The following is a 17,431-nucleotide window of genomic DNA, read 5'->3' on the forward strand; positions in this document are numbered from 1 at the left end:
TAGCATTGTAATGTACTGCACTAGTGATCAAACCCCCTAGGGTTCAAGACCCCTAGGGGGTCTAATAAATGCAAAAATAAATGAGTAAAAAAAAAAACATGAAAAAAAAAAATAGTCCTAAAAGTTCAAATCACCTCCCCCCTTCCCTAGAATACATATAAAGGTACATATAAAATCTGTGTGTCCGAAAACGCCCGCTCTATGAATCTATATAAAATATTTTTCCCATACGGTAAATGACGTAGTAGAAAAAAAAATCAAAAGTGCCAAATCACCTTTTTTTCACTGTTTTGCCTCTGATAAAAATTTGAATAAAAAGTCATCAAAGCAATTCCCCAAAATGGTATAACTAAAAAGTACACCTGCTTCCTCAAAAAAAAGACGCCCTATGCATCCCTGTACATGGAAGCATAAAAAAGTTACAGGTGTCAGAATATGGCAACTTTTAGAAAAAAAAATAATTTTGACACCATTTTGAATGCACAGTGAACACCGTCAAAACGAAGCCTGTAAGAAAGACACAGAAATGCACTTTTTCTTCAAATCCACCCCATTCTGAATTTTTTTTCCAGCTTCCCAGTACATTGTACAGAATAATTAATGGTAGCATTATGAAGACTTTGTGTCAGGTTAAAAAAACGGTTTCCCTGCAGACAGGCAGCAGATGGACACTGGCGGTCACCTTCACAAACCTATTCAAGTGAATGGATGTTAAAGCTGACCGCCAGGTTTCCGTCCCCTGTCCAGTTTCGCTAGGGCTGAGGTAGGAAACCCGGCAGAATGCACACACTGGACACCAAACCGAAGTGTGAACGAACACTAAGTACTATATACTCCTAAAGCTGAATATACACATATACTCTTAAAGCGGAACCGACCTATATAAATATAAACAACGACGGCACAAAGATAAAACTCCAGGAGTTATTGGTTCCCCCATCCCAAAGTGATATCCACCTTTGATAATGGCTCTGGTGTGTCTTAAGCCTTGCTCACATCTGTGTTGCTATTCCCTCCGGGGAAGTCCGCATGAGGACCCCCCCGAACGGAATACCAAACGCAATTGCAAGCCCTATGCAGTACAAGCACACGGACCCCATAGACTATAATGGGGTCTGTGTGCTTGCCGCACACTGCCTGCACAAATCATGCGGACAGGAAAGTAGATTGTGAACTACTTTCCTTGTCCGCATGATCCCTGTGGAGATCTGGCGGCAAGCACACAGACCCCATTATAGTCTATGGGATCCATGTGCTTTCACTGGCGCACCACTTGCAGTTGTGTTCGGTATTCCATTCTGGGGGGAGTCCTCATGTAGACTCCCCCAAATGGAATACCAACGCAGATGTGAATGAGGCCTTAACTGGTTGGAACACTGGAGTCATTGATTCTACTCCCAAATGGTTTCCTAGTTTTTTCTTAGTGTAACACCTGATGCTGGAGATAGTATACCGCTATTCCCCCTCTACAGTCTCTCCGGTAGAACCCAATACTATTATATACAGAGATGCTGGGAGGCAGTTAATATATATTGTGTAGAGATGAGCGAACGCCGTTTGATGGAATAGGTATTCGATCGAATATCATGGCGTTCGATGTATTCGTTCATAATCGAATACAAGGCCGCATACTCAGTAAAAATTTGTATCCCCTCCCACCTTCCCTGGCGCATTTTTTGAACCAATAACTGCGCAGGGCAGGTGGGACAGGAACTACGACAACGGAGGCAGTGAAAAAAATTGAAAAAACCCATTGGCTGCCGAAAACATGTGACCTCCCATTCATAAGAACGGCCACCGCCATATTCGTGTCATTTCAGTTTTGGAGTGATAGGGAGAGCTTGTTCTGAGGGCGATAAAATGCTTTCATAGCTTTGGTTAGGCAGGAAATAACAGCTCTTTTCAGAGTTTAGTACATGATGCAGCGTAGCAGCAGGGGACGTGGGCAAGGATGTGGACGTGGATATTCCGCTGGGTATCCAGTCCAGAGTCCAGCTACTGGAGAGGGGCTGCCAGCATTGCCTCTCGTCAGTAGCAGCAGGGTACGTACACGAGGACGTGGACGTGCATACCCAGCTGTATATCCACCCCACAGTCCAACTACTGGAGAGGGGCTGGCAGCATTGTCCCTCGTCAGTAGCAGCAGGGGATGTGGACATGCATACCCAGCTGGGTATTCAGTCCACAGTCCAGGTACTGGAGAGGGGCTGCCAGCATTGCCTCTCGTCAGTAGCAGCAGGGTATGTGTGGGAGGACGTGGACGTGCATACCCAGCTGTATATCCACTCCACAGTCCAGCTACTGGAGAGGGGCTGCCAGGAGTGTCCCTCGTCAGTAGCAGCAGGGGACGTGGGTGAGGACGTGGACATGCATACCCAGCTGGGTGTCTAGTCCACAGTCCAGGTACTGGAGAAGGGCTGCCAGCAGTGTCTTTCGTCAATATGAGCAGGGGATGTGGGCTAGGATGTGGATACCCAGCTGTATATCCACTCCACAGTCCAGGTACTGGAGAGGGGCTGCCAGCAGCAGCAGGGGACACGGGTGAGGACGTGGATAACTAGCTGGGTATCCACTCCATAGTCCAGGTACTGGAGAGAAGCCGCCAGCACCGAATTTACTCTTCCACCTCATACTCCTCATCCTCCTCCTACAACCCCAGCCCCTACTTCTGAATGTGAATTTTTTTTTCATATATATATATATATATATATATATATATATATATATATATATATATACAGTAGGGCAAAAAAGTATTTAGTCAGTCACCAATAGTGCAAGTTCCACCACTTAAAAAGATGAGAGGCGTCTGTAATTTACATCATAGGTAGACCTCAACTATGAGAGACAAAATGAGAAAACAAATCCAGAAAATCACATTGTCTGATTTTGTAAGAATTTATTTGCAAATTATGCTGGAAAATAAGTATTTGGTCACCTACAAACAATCAAGATTTCTGGCTCTCACAGACCTGTAACTTCTTCTTTAAGAGTCTCCTCTTTCCTCCAATCATTACCTGTAGTAATGGCACCAGTTTAAACTTGTTATCAGTATAGAAAGACACCTGTGCACACCCTCAAACAGTCAGACTCCAAACTCCACTATGGTGAAGACCAAAGAGCTGTCAAAGGACACCAGAAACAAAATTGTAGCCCTGCACCAGGCTGGGAAGACTGAATCTGCAATAGGCAACCAGCTTGGATTGAAGAAATCAACTGTGGGAGCAATAATTAGAAAATGGAAGACATACAAGACCACTGATAATCTCCCTCGATCTGGGTCTCCACCCAAAATCTCACCCCGTGGGGTCAAAATGATCACAAGAACGGTGAGCAAAAATCCCAGAACCACGCGGGGGGACCTAGTGAATGAACTGCAGAGAGCTGGGACCAATGTAACAAAGCCTACCATCAGTAACACACTACGCCGCCAGGGACTCAGATCCTGCAGTGCCAGACGTGTCCCACTGCTTAAGCCAGTACATGTCCGGGCCCGTCTGAAGTTTGCTAGAGAGCATTTGGATGATCCAGAAGAGTATTGGGAGAATGTCCTATGGTCTGATGGTCTGTTTTAGGGCTCACCTCAAGGGCCTGAAAATTAATGTTTTAGGGCTCACCCCAAGGGCCTGAAAATTAATGTTTTAGGGATCACCCCCAAGGGCCTGAAATCTAATTTTTTAGGGGTCACCCCAAGGGCCAAAAATGAAACACTGCTGCTGCATGACTCTAGTCACCCCAAGGGCCAATAAATGAAACACTGCTGCTGCATGGCTCTAGTCACCCCAAGGGCCAAAAAATGAAACACTGCTGCTGCATGGCTCTTGTCACCCCAAGGGCCAAAAAATGAAACACTGCTGCTATATGGCTCTTGTCATCCCAAGGGCCAAAATATGAAACACTGCTGCTGCATGGCTCTAGTCATCCCAAGGGCCAAAAAATGAAACACTGCTGCTGCATGGCTCTAGTCATCCCAAGGGCCAAAAAATAAAACACTGCTGCTGCATGGCCCCCGTTACCAAAAGGGCATAAAACACTGCTTTTTAAAGTGAGTGCTGTACTCACTCCAAGGGCCAAAAGCACTGTATTTTAAAGGCTCTACTCACTCCAAGGGCCAAAAACACAGTCGAGGTCCACAAGTCCCAGGGGGCGGCCGTCTGCCTGAGCAAAGTAGCAGTGTGTAGTGCGGCTCTGGTGTGAACAGAGAGCAATATACATTCACCAGTTACTTCACTGGGTGAATGTGTTTGTGCAGCTTTAATGTGAACAGACGAGAAAAAAAAGACCATAGTCCAGCATCATATGATGTAATGTGCTAAAACATAGCTTTTAATTAAATAACAAAAAATTTAAAAGCATTCCAAAAGGCACATGGTACACAAAAAAAACATATATACTTTCTTCTAATTTGTCATTTAACCATAAATCTGCAAAAGCAGATGGATAAAAACAAGCATGAATGTGAAAAGAAAAACAAACCAAGTCCACGTTCACATGGTGGAAGATCTGACACGTCTCGAGACTGTTGTCTCTTAGTCGTAGCCTTTCAGCAGATCGTTGCACACTCGAAGGAGCTGCGGAGCTAGAGTATGTAGGAATTTCTTGCAATATATCAAAGTCCATCCTGTCCCGGACTTTTCCCCGGGGGGAAGCTATTGATAGTGTCAAGCAGTTCTTTCAATGTGATTGGTTCCAAAAGCGCTTGTGCTTGGTCTTTGGATAATGAGGGTAAAGACAGTCTAGCTAGGAATCTTTCAATAAGTCCCAATCTGGAGGACTGAGTTCCCACGAGGTCCTCATCTCGTAGATTGTATAGGCTTGAATAAAAGGAAACAAATTCTGCCGCTATGTCTTTAGTGTCAGACACAGTGGCGTAACTAGGAATGGCGGGGCCCCGTGGCGAACTTTTGACATGGGGCCCCCCCAACACAAAGATCTCGACCGAGTCCCTCCTACGCATTCCTGCGCGCTCTATTATGTTCCATAGTGGCCCCTGCACACAGTATTATACCCAATAGTGGCCCCTGCACACAGTATTATACCCAATAGTGGCCCCTGCACACCGTATTATACCCAATAGTGGCCCCTGCACACAGTATTATGTCCCATAGTGGCCCCTGCACACAGTATTATGTCCCTTAGTGGCCACTGCACACAGTATTATGTCCCTTAGTGGCCCCTACAGGACTAAATACTGTCACGTCACCCGCTGACCGCTATACCAGGACAAATTGTGGATAAAAAATCTGGTCATGTGCATTACAATTTAGTAACTCCATGTGCCTCATATTAATAGCAGTTAACCCCATCATCTCCCTCACATTAACCCCCTGTGTGCCTCACCATAAGGGTTACTGATATGTGAGAGACATGGAGGTAATAATAAAGTATTTTCATTATTATTACCCCCATATGTCTCACATATCAGTAACTCTTATGGTGAGGCACACAGGGGTTAATGTGAGGGAGATGATGGGGTTAACTGCTATTAATATGAGGCACATGGAGTTACTAAAACACAAGTAATCCCCCCAAATGCCTGATAGTAATAAGTAACCCCAGTACGTACCTCCGTATCATTGGTGGGCAGAGGACAGCAGAGAAAGGGAGGGGGGAGAGAGGGAGAGTGTCCTGAAGCGCTGACAGGAGCCAAAGCTGCAGCTCCTGTGTCTCAGCCGTTGCTGCAGCTTCGGGGCCCCCTGTTGGTGGAAAGTATTCCACCAACAGAGGGCCCCGATCATTATACTCGGGGGTCCGAAAAGACCTCCGAGAATAATGATAGCAGCGGTAGCAGCTGTCACCGGGCCCCTAATGTCCCGGGCCCTGTGGCAGCTGCTACCGCTGCTATGGTGGTAGTTACGCCACTGGTCGGACATCAATGTTCCTTCTGCTTTTTTGATGGTGGAGATATGTGATTTAGCCTTAGCTTTGTGGATCAAGGCTGTCATAAAACGTCCACCCTTATTGACATGTGCATATAAAAGTTTCCTGTATTGCAGATGAAGTTGAAGCAGATGAAGACCTAGTGTTTAATATGTCCAGAAGTTGCTGTCTCAATTAAGTCAGCTCGGGAAGTACTGTGGTGGTCATCGACCTCTTCTGTGTCCTCTCCAACAATGCAATACAGGTCAGTAGGTTGTCTAGTGATTTCTGTCTGTTCTTTTTTATTTTTGAGGCCATTGCGATTAAGACTCCTCACATTATGGGCTTTATGCATTTATAGAGCCTATAGACCAGGGGTGGGCAATTAATTTTCCCATGGGGCCGCATAAGAAATTGAAACTATGCTAGAGGGCTGTGCCACGGCAAATTTAGCACCACCAACTTTTACGTTGACTCCGCCCATTCCCAATCATCTTTCCATGTGCCCCCACAAAGTATAATCCTCCTACAGTCACCCGTACACTATATGCCCCACATTATAATGTTCCCTTCCAACTGCCCCACAGTATTAAGTCCCTCTCCTGGTGCCCCAGTATAAACTGGGGGAAACTAGAGGGGACATAAAACTGGAGCAGCTGGAGGGGGACATTAAACAGTGGGGGTAGTTGGAGGAGGGCAATAAATTGACAGCTGGAGCGGGACATGAAACTGGGGGCAACTAGAGGGGGACATTAAAATCGGGAAGCAGACATTAAACCGTAGGGATAGCTGGAGGGTGACATTAAACTGGGGGCAACTAGAGGCAGACAGGTCCCCCTACAGCTTCCTCCACGGTTTAATGTCCCCCCAGTCTAAGTGCCCTCTTCATCTACCCCCAGTTTCATGTCCCCCCCCTCCATTTCTTCCTCAGTTTCATATCCCCCTTTATTTTCCCCATTTCATATCCCCCCCTCCATCTCTCCCTCAGTTTCTATCTGCCATCTCTGCCTTAGTATAACATTCCCCTTCCATCTCTGCCCCTAGGTTGCTGAGACACACACATACAGATAGACAGACACATATAGACACACACACACACACACACACACACATATAGACAGACACATAGACAGACACACATATAGACAGACACATATAGACATACACACTCTCTCTCTCCACCCTGCAGCTCACCTTACATCTCTCAGTACTTTATGACACGCTCCACATCTCCATCTTCGGCCGGCACTAAGACACGCCCCTAGACACGCCCCCATAGACACGCCTCCCTAGTCAAAGCTGTGCGGGCCGGACTGAATCATTCAGAGGGCCGGATATGGCCCGGGGGCCGGACTTTGCCCAGGTCTGCTATAGACTAATTCAGGACAAGAGACAGAAGATCAGTGGAAATGAAAATATAGTCAATTCTATGATAGGAGAGACCAGTCAGGGAGTAAAAGGTGTAGTCCTTGACCGACAGATGTTGTGTTCTCCACACATCAAGCAAATTCCGCTCCTGTAACACACTCATGAGAGCCTTCAGTGACTTTTTAGAATGGGGTGAAGTTGAGGAAAAGGTGTCCAGCATATGATGTATTGCTAGGTTGAAATCGCCTCCCAGGATCAATTGTCCTTCTGCAAACAACTTCAAGGTCTGCAGGACGTCTATAAGCCAGGAAATCTGTCCTCTGTTGGGGGCGTACAGATTCACCAATGTGTAGGGTTTGTCCGCAATGGTACCCTTCCCAAAAATCGTTCTCCCATCAGGATCTGACCATTGCTTGGAAGGTACAAATGGGATCTTGGCTCCAATGAGAATAGAAACCCCCTTTGAAGCAGCCACAGGACTTGTGCAATAAAAGGACTGTGTGAAGTCTCTTGTGGGAAGCTTCGGGATCTTTGCTTGTTTAAAGAGTGTTTCCTAAAGAAATGCTATGTTGGTCTTCAGCTTCCGAAGAAGGAGAAAGACATGGTTTAGTTTGTTGGGTGAGTTAAACCTCTTTACGTTAAAGGAGGTGCAAACCAGGGAAGCCGATTCAGACAAGTTCTTTATAGACATTTCACTTGTCTCGCACAGTGTAATGTTTGTAGTTCTCCAATAGAAGTAGAGTCAGACAGGCAATATTTCCTATCACCATAATTCATGGGCAAAGGTGAAAGGTAGGGGGTGGGGAGGGCATAGAAAGACAAAGAGGAACAAAGGTAATCAAACAAATACAGTATATTGCAATTCAAGACAGATGTATAAACACTAAGTAAATGTATCAAACTGGGACACTCAGTAATAACAAAGTAAGTATGTGTTGTCACTTAAGGAGAGAAACGTTTTAGTCAGTAATAGCACAAACGCAAGTGACATCTATTCCAGCCTAAGTTAAAACAGTTGAAAACAGAAACTGTAGAAGTCAAATAGTCCTAGAGTCTGTTACATTACCTTAGGGAGCAGTATGACTACAAATTATGAATGCAATAAACCTGACTAACTTGCATGAAATATTATCTAGGGTAAAGTATCGACAAGTAAGGCGATCTGTAAGTGCATCACTGAAAAAAAAAACAAGTCAGTAAGAGCTGAGTCTTTCTATACGTTGTAGTTAATAATAATAATAATAATAATTTTTATTTATATAGCGCCAACATATTCCGCAGCACTATACAATTAGTAGGGTTCAAATACAGACAGAAAGATACATTACAAGGGAAGTCATTTCACACAATGGGACTGAGGGCCCTGCTCACAAGAACTTACAATCTATTAGATAGAGGGGTTGACACAAGAGGTAGCAGGGGCGGTATTGCTTATACAGTGGTCAGACAATTTTGTAATAGAGGTGACTGTCATTACACAAACATAAAATTTTGAGCCATCATCAGTCGTGTCCTTTAACATGTGGATGGTGCTTGGACATACAGAGTTAGCCTGAAATGGCATCATATCGTGGGGTAATGTGGAAGCTGGAACAGAGGAGGGTTAAATTTTGGGGATTCTAATTACGGTATGGAAGGGTTTACATTAAGAATTGTGATAGGCCTGTCTGAAAAGATGTGTCTTTAATTTGCACTTGAAGCTGTAGAAGCTAGTCATGGCCATCAAGGCAGCATGCAAAGGTAACTAGTAAACTCTAAAACTGGAACAATCAACAGGCAGGGTCGGACTGCCTATCATCTACATAGGTGAGCATATGCAGCATCAAAGACCATATAAGCGATTCTTGATAGCCTCAAGAGGTCTCACAGTCTCTCTACCTAGATTCCGGGGTCCTCTGCCCCATCCTTCTGGATTTAGGCGACTTGAAGAGACCAGGAGTATGCGGCATTTCCAAGGCTCTCGCAACTGACGTGGTCGGGACGTCCTCGCCCATAGGGAGCCATGACAGTACGTCCACTGGATCAATACCGAGGGATTCCCAAGCTAGTCCAAGGTCTCTAGGGGTGTAGATATTAATTATCTAACCATTCTTGAGGACTGAGAGACCAAACGGGAATAACCAAGAGTATTGGAGGCCATTTCTCTCAGTACGTCTAGGAGAGGCTTCATTGTGCATCTCTTTTGCAGAGTAGACGGGGCCAAATCCTGAAAAAATTGTAGGGGAGCCCCTTCGTGAGATAAATCTTTGCAGTCTCTGGCCACTCGTAGCAATTCAGTCACGTGAGCTGATGAAAGAAGTGCACATATGACATCTCTGGGAGGGTCAATTGGATCTGGCTTAGGACGGATCGCCCTATGGATTCTCTTGATCTGCATTCCTGCTGCTTTATCATTACCAACTAGTGACTTGAATATTTGGGAAGCTACAGTGGGGAGCAACTCCAGTGTAAATTTCTCTGGGAGACCTCTAATGTGTATGTTTCGGTGTCAGTTTCTGTTTTCTAAGTCTTCTAACATTAGGTAAGTTTTATTTAGATGTTCCGTCTGTGAGTCCACTTTTCGTGCAATGGCTTTGATGGTTTTTACCATCCCTGTGTGATTTTGTTCCAGGTTATCTACCCTTGAGCCCATGGCTCGCATCTCCACGCTCATATCACTCAATTCCTGCATTACTGGTGCCAGGGCTTGGGCAAGAGCCTAGGTGGATGCTCTGAAGCCGGCACACACAGCAAACCCGTCGGGAAAAATGTAGCTTCTTTCTTTCTATGGACCTCCGGGCTGGGTATTGGGCCAATGGAGGCCGGCGGGAGCTCCGGGTGAGGAAGACCGCGTGGTGTAGTAGGCCGCAAGATGGCCGCCGCTCCTGGAACTGATGCTCTGCGAGTGAATCCTCCAAAGCTGACACTCCGCGGTTCCTATACGGGCTGTCCGTATATCGTAAGGCAGGTAAGCGGGACAAAGGCCAGTGACAGGTCTGCACATTGGGTGGTTCTGGCTCTCGGCCTGGTTCCTAAGATAGGATAGAGGCCGTGTCCGGACAACATGTAGGCTGCAATCAGGGCAAAGTCCTTCTCTTCTCTGCAAGGCAAATAAGAGTGTCCTCAAGGCTACACTAGGGTAAGGGGGATACCCTCAAGACAGGGACACTTGTTTTATTGGCTTTGAATGTCAGATGTCTGACGATTTAAAGAAGACAGCAACGGAGCTCTCTATCACACGTCTGCCCGCTTTGCCGGGTAGCCACGCCCCCCCTATGGTAGGGTTTTTGACACATAATTTAGATCCCAGTAAATACATGAATAAAGCATCCACATTTTTTTTTCGGAAAACAAATTACCATTATCTGAACAATCTCAGTCAAATTTTTAAAGGCACTTTTAATAGACAAATATCTATAAGGCCTAAGTACGCTCCTGGTGGGAGATAACGCCTTAAGAATGCTCAATGCATTAAATCTCCCTCTCTCCTATCTAAAGGTTGAGGTTAACACAAGCTATTAAAGATTAACCCCTTCCCAGCGCAGGCATTTTTCATTTTTGACCCCCCTTCCCTTCCAATTTTTTCTATTCTTCCGGTCTCAGAGCCATATGAGGTCTTAATGTTTACAGGACGAATTTTTCATCATGAAGCTACGCTTAATTATTCTGTAGCATGTACTGGGAAGCTGGAAAAAAAATCAGAATGGGGTGGATTTGAAGAAAAAGTGCATGTCTGCGAATTTCTTATGGCTTTCTTTTTAAGACATTCACTGTGTAGCCAAAATGACATGCCATCGGTATTCTATATTTTGGTACGATTCCGAAGATACTAAATTTATATCGTTTTATTTATATTTAAACCCCTTAACAAAAATCCAAAACTGTGCTAAACATTTTTCTTCTAAAAGTCGCCATATTCTGACATCCATAACTTCTTTTTTTTTTTTTATAATTCTGCGTATGGGGATGCATGTGGCATCTTTTTTGGCAGGACCAGGTGTACTTTTTAGTTATTCTATTTTGGGGAATTGCTTTTGCCCTGAACATTTTTTGATTTTTTTTTTCTTTCTATCGCAATTACCATACAGGAAAAACATTTTTATAGATTTATATAGTTTTTCACCTAAAGTTAGGTTTTATATGGTTTTATATCCAGCATGACTTATTTTCTGGACCTCTAGTCCATGTGTAAATTAACTAGTAGTTAAAGGGTTTGTCCACTTTCAGACCAATATTGAGAGACAAATGCTATGGTTTGTATAATAAAAAGATATACAATTTTCCAATATACTTTCTGTATCAATTCCTCACAGTTTACTAGATCTCCGCCTGCTGTCATTCATTCTGTTACTTCTAGTGGATAAAACTCTGACCATGGTCATGTGATTTACGGTCCATTGTCATGTGATGAGTACACAGGTGCTGCTCGTTATAGTCACACCACAGTAATCAGACAGCGGCCTGGTAATCAGCTGTGCACCTATGTTCTCATCACATGACTATGAACCGTAAATCACATGGCCATGCTCAGAGTTTTATCCACTAGAAGTAACAGATTGAATGACAACAAGCAGAAATCTAGAAAACCGTGAGGAACTGATTATGGAAAATATATTGCAAAATTGTATATCCTTTTATTGTACAAACAATAACAATTGCTGATACAATACAATAACATTGCTGAGACAGAGCAAATATCCAGGAAGTAGGTGGTGGGAAGGGGTGGCAGAAGAGCAAGATCTGCTAGCACAAAGTAAATGGGAAGCAGTTTCTGTACACCGCCCTCTAGAGTGCACTGTTCTCCTAATTACATCCTGGTGAATAGATTTGCATATTTTTTACCCAGAATCCCTAACGGAGCAGGAATGACTTGTAAGTCTCCGTACTGCCTATGTAGGCACACACTATCCCTGATGTGTACGATTATCCCCTGACCCTGGTCTATAGTCTCTCACTCTGCCAAATCAGTATCCCTATGCTATGCTGAGGAGGCTCAATAGGCCGAAACAGCGCTGTCCATAGCTGGGAATCTGTTACTTTTGGAATAGAAATATTAATTTGGCAATTAAATCCGCATCATGATATTAGACTTTTTAACTGAGTCATGCATGATGTTAAGGATGTGATGCACTGTTCTCCTAATTACATCCTGGAGGATAGATTTGCATATTTTTTACCTATTATTCTCTGAGCAGGGTCTGGTAGACTCATCTCTCCTGAGAGAAATGTTAGAACTCTGTCTAGAGTGCAGCAATTGATAGTGAACAGTGCATGCTAGAACTCATAACTGAGGCCTAACAGTTTCCACACAGGAAGAAACTTCAGCCCAAGGGTCATCCAGAGACAGCCCTGACCCAGGGAGTTCAGCTTTCTAAAGAGTGGAGTTCTGTGACAGGAGGAGTTGACTCAGCACCTTATACAAAGTAGTCAGATACTTGTCAGGACTATTCTGCTGTACAGCCCCCTAGTATCTGCAGCTGGGAGAGGCAGAAGAGAGGAGTTATAGTTGGAGTGAAGTTTATCCTTAGAAACTTAACATCCCTGGGCACCCTCCTAAGACCAAGGCTGGTGAGTTGGACACTAATAACTAAAACCCCCATTTGCAAGCTGCTTGTTGTTTACTTGTTTAGTTGCTGAGTAAAATGAAAGCTGCCATTTGGGGTAGATTGCCAGCAGCCTGAACAAAATCTATTGAAGGCTCCCAGGTTTGTCTGGCATACAATTCTATTACAGGCTGTCCTATGCAGCCTGTAATAGAAGTGCCATGATTTTACAATGTATTGTATTAGTGATCAGACCTTCTGGAGTTCAAGACCCCTAGGGAGTCTAAAAATGACAGGAAAAAATAAAAAAAAGTATATATATATATATATATATATATATATATATATATATATATATATATATGAAAAAAAAATTCCAATCACTCCCCTTTCCCTAGAACAAATATAAAAATACATAAAATTAAACACATACACATTAAGTATCTTGGATGTGATAACACCCAGTCTACAATCATGAATAAAAATAATTGTTCAGATCAGTGAATGAAGATGCCTTATACACGTAAATCTAAAAAAAATTAACCCTAATGCGACTCTTTGAAAAGAAAACTATAAAAAACTCAAGAGTTTTGAAAGTCTTACAATGTCGCCAATGGTAGATGCAGTTTCAATATACTTTTCTAGAAATTCTGGATATGGTGTGTTTTGAAGTAGCTAATTTTTTCCACTGCTTATTTAACAGCAAATCCAAATCAAATCAATTGCTAAAATATATTTGTTATATGCAAAATTTGCTGAATATTTTATAGCAGACATAATATGGTAACATTTCTGCAAATGTTTGTGGGACAATGCTGTGAATTTGAAAATCAGGTTCCACTTGTTTCTAGATTTTTGTTGCAGAATCTGCACTGAGCAAATCCGCCACATCTGAATACACCTTATTTCATATTTGATTTTGTTAGCAGTAAAGCTTACCTTTATAGAATAGTTGCAGATACTGTATAACATGACAACAGTTAGAATGCTCCTAAGTAAGCTATAAAGTGATGAACCAAATCCAGAAGTTGCTGTAAGACAATTGATACAACTAATTTAACAAAGTTTCCAATAAAAATTAAAAAAAAATTTGTAATATCTTAGAAAAAGGAAGGATGACAAAAGTACAAAATTTGTACCAAATCTACATTTGAGGTTTAGGCCTGTTTCATAGAAGCAATAAGCAATCGACATGTATGGGATTATATGACATACCATAGATCAAAGAACCTACCATTAAATCCAATAATTATGACACACTCTTTGCTGGTATTTAAAAATACCCTGGTCACATCCTTTGTTAGAGATATAATCAATTGCAACTAAGCCATAAGTTCAGGCCAATGTACATCATGACATCTGTCCACACATTTAAATAAGTGCCTAGCCCTCAACTAAAAAATTTCAACCATCGCTTGTAGATTTATATTAGATATGTCTAAACCGATGTCCAAAAGATGAGCAGCATAATTTCTGTAAAGGCCGGGCACAGCACCTTCAAGTTCTACATGTCTAAGAGAAAAGTCACCTAAGGCTGTGGCCCAAGTTCCTTTTTCTGATATTTTCACAGATTTTTAAGTCTAGAGATTTTAATCCATTCTACTATTATGGCGGATGTTGGGTATTTAAATATGGCAACTGCTCAAAAGATGAAAGGAAGGCAGGGAGTCAAATATAAAAATTTAAAAATGTACCAGCAGAAAGGGGTTAAAAAGTAAGTTAGTTACATGTCAGGGGCGGTTCACACTTGCGCTCGTTCTCCGGTTTGTTTATTCCGCGAAACTGGACAGCGGAAAGAAACCCGGTAGTCAGTTTTAAAACCCATTCCCTCTAATGGGTTTGTAAAGGTCACCATCTGTGTGCGCCTTCTGCCTTTCTGCGGGGAAACCAGTTTTATTAGCTGGACACAAAGTTGGACATGCAGGACTTTGTGTCCGAATAAAAAAAACGTTTTCCCACAGATAGGCAGAAGGCGCACACACATGTTCACCTTTACAAACCCATTCAAGTGAATGGGTTTTAAAACTGACTGCCGGGATTCGGTCCCCTGTCCAGTTTTGCGGGGCTAAAGACAGAAACCCGGCGGAATGCACAAACCAGAGAATGAGCGCAGGTGTGAAAGCCCCTCACATGGCACATCTGTAAACTGTCACTGTTTTGATTTTGCGTTTGAAGAAACAGATGTAGTCTTTGCTAGTTACGCTCCTGGACCTGGGAGAAGAGTTATGGGTATAGAATACTCACTCTGACTGCTCAATGATGTTTAAAAAAAAAACAAAAAAAACTTGATAGTCTTCAGTAGTTGATACCTTATTAATGGCTAACTAATACTGAAGACTATCAAGTTTTTTTATTTTATTTAATATTTCATACCCACTGGCTAACACGGTACGAGAACAAACATTTTCCTTATGCTCAATGATGTGAACATGTGATCCAGAATTAGCAGATTATAATATATGGTTAGGATGGAGTTTCTCCCTAAACTAAGTTTATCTAAAAGGAGTTCAGAAGTATGACCTGTATTGACTGACTGTACTATGAATCTGCTACCTGCATACAAATGATCTATGTGGACTTACTCTATGACACGCATATAGCTACCTAGTAAGAGTTAACGGAATTAGCATGACTGCTTACCGGAGAATTATACTGATGTGTTCTGGTCTCTAAATCATGGGGACCACATTTTGAGGAACAGATCATGTTTTCTAGTGATCTAAGTTTCCATTTCTTTACATTGGGAAATTTGGTTGACTGTTCCATTCCATTCTGCAATACAAGGGACTTCTTTTGCCTCCAATGTAATGGGATGAGCAATTTTGCAACTGAGACAAGTTGGGAAGCAAGGTCACAATTAGAGAGCAGAAAGTGTGGTGTGGGCCTAGTGCTCAGGAGTCAGTATAAGGTCAGGGTTGACCACTGTTTGGATGTAAGTTTGAATTACAGACATAGAGGTTGGGTAACCTCACAGTTCCACCATATGTGGCAAAGAGATCTTAACTGTTTGTTACAACACCAGCATTCGCTCAAGTCTGCCAATTTATAAGTACATAACCACTCAGGTACCACCTTGAGGCTATTTTGAAGTGGGTTTCTTGCAATCCTACACATTTTGAAAAACCTTGAAAATGCCACAGAATAAATTTAAATTCATCCTTCGTCAATGTTGTGATCAGATCTCTTTCCCAAGAGCTAATATAAGAATGTGGTCAAGTCTATAAATTCCAAAAGTCTCTATATGTATCTTTCTGTCAGATAAGTATATCAAGAGTTCTGATGGACATATCAAGGAAGGCTAAGGGATCTATTTCAAACTAAATTTGGCAGACTCCTCTCAGTAGAGCATCAGAGCTCATTTGCCTATTAATCATAGGATTCAGGAACCACATTCTGTTTAGTAGACCTTGCTATATTTGGTCTGGCTGGATATGGATCTGCAATCTGACTAATTGTCACCTTTTAATACATTTGGATGTCTGGTAACGAAATGCCTCCAGAAGATTTATGTTCAAACTAGAATAAGCTAACCTGGGTGGTTTACCTTTTCAAACAAACCTAAATATCAGCAATTGCATTGTTTTAAAGAAGCCGGAAGGGAGATAGATAGAAAGCATCTTGAGTGTGTATATTATCTTTGTCATAATGTATGTTTTGAGTGAGTTCTGTTTTAATTATTTTTATTTTTTTAAAAGCTAAGTAAGGGTACAAAAAAGAAAAGGGGAGTACATGTAAGTACATTATTAGCATACAAATGTCTTTAGCTACTGTAATATGTAGTCTGAAGATTATTAAATCTTTTATGAAAACACAGATACTTAATATCTAAGCTAACAACAAATTTTGCAAATGTGAAAGTAAACAATACTTCAACATATTTTACCAACATATGTAACAGTAGAGGAACAGTGAAAGGGAGGGGGGATCATCTTAGATTGATATGATGTGTCTTTTGGTATCAAGAGAAAATTCCTAGGTCTAGAATGGAAGACATGAGGAAGGTTGGATGATTTCCTTGAGCAAGTTCATTCTTCCAAACCAAGATAATGAATGCAAGTAATAGTGGCTCATAGTGGCTCATAGTTAAAGAAGAAAGCATCTTGAATGTGCTGGGGCAAGTGTATTACTTAATAGATTTTACTTATCCATATCTAAGGGGAGTGGTTTTGGATTTTCCAAACTCTTATGAGGGATGTAGATATATTTAGGGTTTTAGATTTTCCGATATGTACTTTATAGTTGAAGAGGGAGACAAAGGATGAGTTCACACAGTTTTTCGGTGCAGAATTTGACGCGGAGACCGCCTTAGATTCCGGACCAAAAAAACGGTAGCCAGTGCATCGGCATCCAGTCGCTCTTCGGATTAGGCCCAAATGAATGGGCTTAGTCGGGAGGGAGTGTCTTCAGGCGGACGTCAATGGGAGACTTTTTTTGGTCAGGATTTTGACACGGACCGAAAAACCTCATCTGAACTCAACTATAGGTTTCTAAAAGAAACATTAAGGCAGGCAGTCCCTGTTCTGGTTTTGTAATTAAGAGCAGAACATCTTCTGCTGAGGTTCACACCTGCGCCCAGTCTCCGCTTTGCAGGTTTCCGTCTTCTGCCCGAGAAACTGGACAGTAGATGGAAACCGGCAGTCAGTTTTCAAACCCATTCATTTTGAATGGGTTTGCAAAGTGTC

At 42.5% G+C, this 17,431-nt stretch overlaps 1 protein-coding gene across 2 annotated transcripts in view; it reads right to left on the bottom strand.

Moving 5' to 3' along the window:
• Positions 1-17,431, bottom strand: part of PCNX2 (pecanex 2) — a 383,347-nt gene that overhangs the window by 177,584 nt on the left and 188,332 nt on the right. For both annotated transcript variants that reach the window (XM_075267754.1, XM_075267755.1), the window contains one exon: positions 13,689-13,780. In XM_075267754.1, the coding sequence (XP_075123855.1) occupies positions 13,689-13,780 (92 nt within the window). The remainder of the gene's footprint in view (positions 1-13,688; positions 13,781-17,431) is intronic.

Source organism: Leptodactylus fuscus, chromosome 3, assembly GCF_031893055.1.
Source record: "Leptodactylus fuscus isolate aLepFus1 chromosome 3, aLepFus1.hap2, whole genome shotgun sequence".
Taxonomy (NCBI): Eukaryota; Metazoa; Chordata; class Amphibia; order Anura; family Leptodactylidae; genus Leptodactylus; species Leptodactylus fuscus.